Here is an 8,808-nt window from a genome sequence, read left to right on the forward strand (position 1 = left end):
TTTCAGCAGGATGTCATTATGAGGAAGTTTAGTCTTTGCGGTAATAGTGATCTATTACTCAGATAACCCTGCATCAAGGGGACCTATAGGAATAGACAACTAGCAACAGCTAATGAATGTCAAACTTCAATACGCCTTAATGCTACAACACACGTAACAAGTGCCTTAACATTTACATTTAGTCATTTAGCAGACGCTTTTATCCAAAGCGACATACAAAGGAGAGAACAATCAAATCATAAGGAAAGAGGGAATAACAAATGAATCATGAACACCATGAACTCACCAAGATAAGTCATATTCATTTTTCTGGTTTCATGAACTGCTTAGTTTGAGATTTAAACAAAGGTAAAATAACACCAAACTCTCCTCTCTGATCTGTGAGGGTAGGATCGCTGGGGCAAAATGAAGGCAGGTTGACTGACCCCACTTCAGTGGTCTGGGTCTCATGATTACCTGTGCAGGTGCCGCTGGCATCTCCGCTGGTGTCAGGACTCCAGGGAGGCAAGTCCATGTCAAAGTCCAGTTCGGGAACCTCGCAAGCCTGAGCACAGAAGCAAAGACATGCCCTTAGAGTCTACATAAGGGCACAGGGACACGGACACGCACACGCGCACGCGCACGCACACCTGCGCAGTACATACAAATATAGACAACACACTACAAATGCAGATGCCACGCCATCCCAACCCTAATGCTGGATTGGGAGTGACTTCAGGGAAACAATCAGCAATCCAACCCTACACCTCCTCATTCCCTATGTTTCTAGGTAATCACAATATCCATATAGTAGCCTATAATAGGAGGCAAACTAAAATATTGAGATTGACAATGGTACAATTCTTGCATCCAGTGCTGTGTGTCCCCTGGTCTACATGGAGTGGGTAGAATGAGCTGGATAAGATAGTGTGTTGAATTAAGGGAGGAATAGAGTGTTGGAGATCAGCAGCAATCCATCAGTCAGACTCACATATGGAACCCCCTCTAAGGCTTTGAAGAGCTCCTCTGCATCGCCAAGGCCCTCCAGCTCATCAAACAGGCTGATGTCTGTGTAAGAAGGAGGCAATGGTTACAGATATGTTCCAAGACCAGTTCAGCAGGCTATGAAACACACAGATGCCATTCTCCAGATTACAAGCCAGTGTACCACCAAAATTATTATGAAGCTGTTATTTTAAGGTAAAATTCCTACATAATGTTGCTTTAATTGTGTTCAATAGATGGGCTGTCAGACGTATGACAGATGGACAGACAGGCATATAATGTCAATATTATGAACATAGCAACTTGGCCTACGCAGGGTAAACAGAGTATGCATCAATAGAACTATGCACATATATATATATACAGTACCTTGCGTAAGTATTCACCCCCTTGGATGTTTTACCCTTTTATGGCTTTTATAAATCAGTCAGGGTCAATATAAGTTGGCTTTTTGGACAAAAAAATTCACAAAATAGCTCTCTTTAATGTCAAAGTGAAAATATATTTCTACACAGTTATGTAAATTAAATACAAATATGTAATGAAAATAAGTGCTTGCATAAGTATTCACCCCCTTTATCACCCCCTTTGTATAGACTGACCTAATTCAACAGAGGTCCAGCCAATTGACCTGTCGCTAAGCGCCGCCCTTAGAACGCAGATGAACCAATGACATTCCAGCCTGAACTGGACTCGGACATCGTCTCCGATAACTCCATTGAAAACAACAGGGAGGAGACCTTTTTCAATAATTTAATGATCGATTGATGTTGCTTATGAAAAAAACAAAAAACATGGTCAAACGATGTGCTTGGGGTACACGTAACACCGACAGTAGGTATCCCGATAGGCTGCAGAATGGGGTATATTTCATCCCTTTCCCCAAGCCACAACGGGACAAAAACAAGTGTGTAGGCTAATTGTGGTAATGTAGTTTCAACATAAATGGCCAAACGATGTGCATGGGATAGATACAACACTGATACGAGTTATCGTGAGAAGATAGGCAATGGGGTATATTGTATCTCATTTCCTAAACGAAAACAAGACCGGTCCAAAATATCTCCGGTGGGTGGATTAAGCTGTGTGACAGACCGCACAGTGAACGCTACGCTACGTTCATTAGCTGCCATACTCTTGTTAGAATTTCCCATTGCTAAAGCAATCAACTAAGCCTACATGATAAAATACATTAGGCCTACTCATTATTCACAGTACCTGCTTACTTTCACCACTGATGTTATGCTAGGCTTAGGCAAGTTATCTCTGGTTCAAATGAGCTAACGTTAATGATTCAATAGCTGCGCTAGCGTAACTTTGTCAGTTATGGGACAGTTTATTAAACATACGATAGGTTTAATAATGGATTAACATGACAACGTGAACGAAACACACGCATGCCGGTAATTAAAAAGGTTACATTAACAAGCTAAACAGTTAGGACCATAGCCATGGTTTGGACACTGTCCTGTCAGGGGCAGGTTCCTGCTAGTTAATAAACGTAGGTGTACATCTCGGTGCCTTCCAGATTAGTTAAATTAACTGACTGTGAATTTATTGTATCTTTCCCATGCGGTGCTTGAACAATGCTGGTATTGGATGTATTTATCTGCAATCGCGATGACCGTGAGTTAGGCTTCTCCCTCTTGCATTGAACTCTGTAAATTCTCGCCTCAAATTTAAGCTTGTTATCCACCATATCGAGTTTTAAATTGTATACATATCCCTCCATTGCATAATTAAGTCCCTTTTGAAGCCTTCTAGGCGAAATCAGGTCCTTTTGTCTCCAAAAGTTGTCTAGAGCCTCTTAGGATATAGTTTTGTCACTGATAGCTGCCATTGTAAACTCTAGTCAGCTCTGATAAAGTGTCCGATTTAGCAGCTGTCACAATGGGGGGCGGGGCTTAGCGATAGGTCAATTGGTGCTAGAAGTCTCACAATTTGTGTAATGGGGGTCAGTGTGCAGTGAATGTGTCTCAAGTGATTGTAGTATAACGACACCTGTGTCTGGAAGGTCCATTCAGTGGTCAGTATTCAGTAATCAGTATTACTGGCTATTGTTAAACCATTAAGACTAGGGATGAGAACCTTTAAGATTTTAACGATTCCGGTTCCTTATCGATTCCTGCTTATCGATTCGATTCCTTATCGATTCTCTTATCGATTCTTATTGGGTAAGGGGTGAAAAAAGAGCACAAACGGATTTTTTACATTAATGTTCTTTTATATAAATATCTAGAATGCTGTACACACCATAAACAGAATGTTTACATAAATAACCAAAAACTTTTATTAAAAAAAACAGACATTCTTGCCACTAAATATAAAACAACAATATTTAAATGCATATGTGGTGAGAGTGTCAACTCTAAAGCTATACATTGACATTGCAGAGCACTGTTGATTGCTATTTCACTCATTCACTCATACACTCATCTATACTGTATCAGATGAGTGTATGAGTGAAATAGCAAACAACCCCTATACAACCCTTCCTCTGCTACCTACTGATCTTTCTTTTCCAGAGCAGATATACCTCAGGAAATGTCTCATAATTGTTGGAATATTACAATACATCCAGGTTTAGTTTAAGTTAGTCCAATCTAAACCCCTACCTCATTGCACTCTTGAGATAAACTAAATCTGGCAATAAAATGGCACTAACAAAATCGTTCAATTTTCTGATCTGACATGAAGCCCTTGTTATTGAGTAAAGGACTGTATATTTTTTTGTAGGTTGCTTGGTTGTTTGGCTAATCGCGAACTATTATGCTTAACGCTTCTAATAGCAATGTAGAACCCACTACAAACACAATAACGTACTGAAACATTCTTACTTGTATCATGCACACAATGCCTCACATACGTATTTGAACAAAGATGATTCGCAAACTAGGCATTCAGTATATTTAAAACTTAACTATTGCTGCCACTGAATTGAAGGAGAAACGTATCCATATCTAGGGAGCTGCACGCGTTGCTAGACAACGCCATTATTAACGGAGTCTTTTGCGCTTCATCACTGACTTAAGGTAAACTCCTCAAAATGTTTTATCATAACGGTGTTACTCGTGTGTTATCAGCAAACTTTCTAGAACCAACAGAGGGGAGGCAAGCACTGCCTCTGCCTCAAGCCAACAGCTGAAAATAGAAGATTCTACAGCTAAGCTAGCCTAAGGTGCTATGCACACGAAGTCTAGGGCCTCCGAATCGGATTTACTTTTCACACCAATCGAATCTTTTAATTTCGTAAATACGGAGGCTGGCAACGAGAGATTTGCGTAAACACGGAGGCAGCAGATTGCGGTGAACCGACTGTAGTACATACCTCACGCCTGTGGGTGGCGCTTTAGCGCTTTATTTACACAACTGAAAAAACGTGAAAAACCTAGAAGAAGAGACTCAAAAGCACAAGGTAAAGGAAGCAGCAAACGGATAAACAAATTACACAAGACATTCAAGCTCCAATTAACAACATTACATTATGATGGTTAATAAAATCAGTGGTCAGACTAAAGGATATGCGAAAATGAATTATTTTTTCTATTGATAATAAAGAGTTTGGAACAGTAACATGACATGTCTGTCATCCCATCTCCCATGATGCATTGCTCCGAGCATTTTACATACATTTATGAATAAAAAAGCAAATTAAATCGCTGGCCAATTTATATTTGTGGTCATGAAAGTTATGTTACGTCTGAATAAGAAGAATTAGATCAAGATAGGGGGCTAATCAAAAATCAGAAGACTGGGTTAATGTTAGTGAATTCGAGGCCCACCATGAGTGAGATTTTGAGGGAGAACAAGTTATTTATATACTGGTTGGAGATGGCGGAAAAGATCACGTGGGGCAGTGACGTCATCAGGTTGCGTGAAACCGTGCAGACGAACACCAGCCCCCGTACCGATTCAAATCTACTCACTTTCTACCCCGGACTGCGATTGTTGCAGAAACGAGGTGCGGATAGAGAGTGTTCGTATGGATGATAGGGCTATCTGTATTAGCTATCCGTATCAGTTTGACAAACTAGGCTCCATGTAAACGACACTTGAGTTATATGACAATGTCCAACATCGCCCATTCTGTTAAGCAATTAAATGCTAAGTTTGGTTATGGTTAACACGACAACGCAAACGTTTGCTGATAACACACGAGTAACACCGTTATGATAAAACATTTTGAGGAGTTTACCTTGGTAAGTTAGGGATGAAGCGCCGTCGTTAGTTGAGCTGCTGCAGGCATCAAAAACATGACAATCTTGTAATTTAATACCATGTTGTGTGCTCAAGTGCTTATTCATAGTAGATGTACCTCCTCCTTTTGACGAAATACATATTGTACAGACGTTACAAGTGACCATGTTTGCATTTGTTCGAGTGAAATAAAGCCACACTTTAGATCGCTTCTGTCTAGTTGCCATTTCTGCCTGCGGTCTGATTTTTTAAAGGGAGATGCGCATGCGCAAACGGCACAGAGGTCCGTTAACAGACCTGGTTATGAATTTGGCTAACGATTCCAAAGATTCGGCTCATTAGGAACCGGTTCTAAACAAGAACCGGGTTTCGGTTCCCATCCCTAATTAAGACCCAAGATCACTCTAAGCAACTCAGAGAAAAGGTTGTTGAAAAGTATAAGTCAGGGGAAGGATACAAAAAAATGTCCAAGGCACTAAACATCCCCTGGAATTCTGTTCAATCCATCATCAAGAAATGGATGGATTGTGGCACATGTGTAAATCTGCCTAGATCAGGCCGTCCTCACAAACTGAGGGGCCGTTCAAGAAGGAGACTAGTAAGATAGGCCACCAATAGACCTATGACTACTCTGAAGAAGTTTCAAGCTTCAGCAGTTGAGATTGGAGAAACTCTGCATACCACCACTGTTGCCTTGGTTCTTCACCAATCTAAGCTTTATGGAAGAGAGCCACTGTTGAAAAAAAGGATCGACTACAGTTCGCCAAAAGGCATGTGGAAGTCTCCATGGTCAAGTGGAAGAAGGTTCTGTGGTTTGATGAGACCAAAGTGGAGCATTTTTTCAACAGTGGCTCTCTTCAATGAAGCTTTGATTGGTGAAGAACCAAGGCAACAGTGGTGGTATGCAGAGTCTCTCCCATACCAGCTGCTGAAGCTTGAAACTTCTTCAGAGTAGTCATAGGTGTCTTGGTGGCCTCTCTTACTAGTTTCCTTCTTGCATGGTCACTCAGTTTGTAAGGACGGCCTGATCTAGGCAGATTTACACATGTGCCATATTCCTTCCATTTCTTGATGATGGATTGAACAGAATTTCAGGGGATGTTAAGTGCCTTGGACATTTTTTTGTATCCTTCCCCTGACCTGTACTTTTCAATAACCTTTTCTCTGAGTTTCTTAGGGTGATCTGTGGTCTTCATGTTGTAACAGTAGCCAGGAATACTGATTACTGAATACTGACCAGTGAATAGACCTTCCAGACACAGGTGTCGTTATACTACAATCACTTGAGACACATTTACTGCACACTGATCCCCATATCACTAATTGTGAGACTTCTAGCACCAATTGGCTGGACCTCTGTTGAATTAGGTCAGTCTATATAAAGGGGGTGATAAAGGGGGTGAATACTTATGCAATCCCTTATTTTCATTACATATTTGTATTTAATTTACATGACTGTGTAGAAATATATTTTCACTTTGACATTAAAGAGAGCTATTTTGGGAATTTTTTTGTCCAAAAAATATTGACCCTGACTGATTTATAAAAGCCATAAAAGGGTAAAACATCCAAGGGGGTGAATACTTACGCAAGGTACTGTATGTGTGTGTGTGTGTGTGTGTGTGTGTGTGAATTGTGAATATAGATACATTAAAAAAGCAATATAGCCAGATGGTGTGTGCTTTGCTGGTTGAATGGCCACTTACAAAGACAGGGACTATACACAATTACCATAACTACTAAAAGTGGAAATGAAAACACCCTAAGCGTAACATCCGTTAACAAACTAGTTGCATAGCCTTATTAAGGCTCCAAATAGGTTGATATGTGTTGTACAGTAAATGATGTAATGGAGGTGGAGCCTAACACCACAAGTCCCAAAAAGAGTCTACACAGTATCTAATATTATCCAAACAAGTAGGAGGCTACAGCTCCTAGCCTCACTATGCAACACCTATGACAGGCAGACACGTACCATTTGACCACGAGTTGACAATGACTATATCAATACACAAGTGTTTGCTAAGATAATTAGATAAGATTTTAGCTAACGTTACTTTACAATGGCTGGGAAACTATTTCCTGTAAATGATGAGCTAGCCACTAGCTGCCGCTAGCTAGCTATTTCAATAACATGTAGCACATGACAAGACTATTTTCTAGAATGTTTCCGATTTTCCGGTTTAAAGCTATCAACGTTACCTAATTTATTCCTAAACTGACAGCAGATTAAGTAAATCAACTTATTTTATAACGAAGAGCTAGTCTTACCCCATTCGCCATCCTGGTCAATGTAAATATTCCCTGTATCACTGACATTGTTCATTGCTGAATGCTGATGATCTAGGTGATCTTCGAAGTCTAACGTTAAAGCTGACGCCATTCTTCCAATAATACATTAGTAACGATTTAACTAAAGCAAATAAAACGTTCCTTCCAAAGCTCAAAGCAGAACATCTGTGACATCTGGTCCAAAACTGTCAGTCTACGGTAATTTGCGAAGTTACGTACACGTCTAGTTTACTGTGGACTACGGGTACTACAGAGGGGTAAACATAACCGTGGACGTCCGACTGGAAAACAGATGCATTGCGCTACTGTTGAAAATCGCGTGCATTTCTAGACTGCCATAAACATAGTCCTCACACACACATTTATATTAACTTCACCTAACATTTAACATTTATTTTTCTAGTTTCGCTGAAGCACATGAAAAGTGTAATAGTATGCCTCAGAGAAAAAAAGACAACTAAACTATGTCTGGTCATGCATTTTGAATAGGAATTATTGGGCTTGAAAACCAACTTTAATTCTTCAAAGTTGTCATTAGTCATCCTGTGAGAAACTGGTAGAGGTACTGGACCTGGAATAAGCATGATAATATTTTTTCATGTCAAACACCTTTAGCTATAGGTGTGCTAAATTATCTTTTTAGAACAAGAAAATTATGAGATCATAAATATTTTTGATAGAGGGGTGATGACACCAGCTAATCCCACATTTAGACTGGCACATGATATATCACAAACTGAACTTATTCTCCAAATACTAAGGAATAGTGATAGATAGTCTGACAGCTTACAGCTAACAAAGGTTTCATTAGACCTCCACTACACTTATAACACATTGTTAGACAGACACACTTTTTATGATATGATATCGTTTATGATTCTCGTATACATTCAGATACTCACCCCTGGGGTACATTAGGCCCATCCTTTCAGCTGTCTTACAGACAATCTTAGTGACAAAAACGGTTGTGTAGGTCAGCATTTGCGAAAGACTGCTTACACGGAGCTAAAAGCCCAAATGCTGCAAAGCCACTAAGAGTTTGTTGGTTGTAATACCATCGGAGGAGCAGCAGATGGAAGCAGAATGCTATAAGGCTGTCCCAGTGCACCCACGACTACAGGACTTCACAAGGGATGCAAATGGCCTGTGCCTGATGTGCAGAATTCTGTACGGGTCGGGCTGTTAATCAACTGTGTCACATGGAGGCACTGTGATAAATTAGCATTTGGCAGATCATCTCCATGCTATAAGGTGTCTACTAAAAGTCTCTCTCTCTTTTCCTTTCTTGGTCTCTCTCTCTTCTCTCTCTGATAAAATCTGAAAGATGACACGTTG

General features: G+C 40.2%; 1 protein-coding gene across 2 annotated transcripts in view; it reads right to left on the bottom strand.

Annotated features, from left to right (window-relative positions):
* The window catches only part of atf6 (activating transcription factor 6), a 67,301-nt gene extending 58,786 nt beyond the window's left edge, over positions 1 to 8,515 (bottom strand). Inside the window, exons 1-3 of one of the 2 annotated variants that reach the window (XM_080860460.1) lie at positions 8,376 to 8,515; positions 971 to 1,047; positions 457 to 544 (exon numbers count right to left, since the gene is read on the bottom strand). In XM_080860460.1, coding sequence (XP_080716586.1) covers positions 457 to 544; positions 971 to 1,047; positions 8,376 to 8,454 — 244 coding nt within the window. In that variant the 5' untranslated portion in view covers positions 8,455 to 8,515. Of the gene's footprint in view, positions 1 to 456; positions 545 to 970; positions 1,048 to 7,452; positions 7,596 to 8,375 lie in introns of those variants that run through there. The other variant, XM_080860459.1, reaches the window with a different exon arrangement.
* Between the last annotated feature and the right edge of the window lie 293 nt (positions 8,516 to 8,808).

This window comes from Sprattus sprattus (genome assembly GCF_963457725.1).
Source record: "Sprattus sprattus genome assembly, chromosome: 2".
NCBI lineage: Eukaryota > Metazoa > Chordata > Actinopteri > Clupeiformes > Clupeidae > Sprattus > Sprattus sprattus.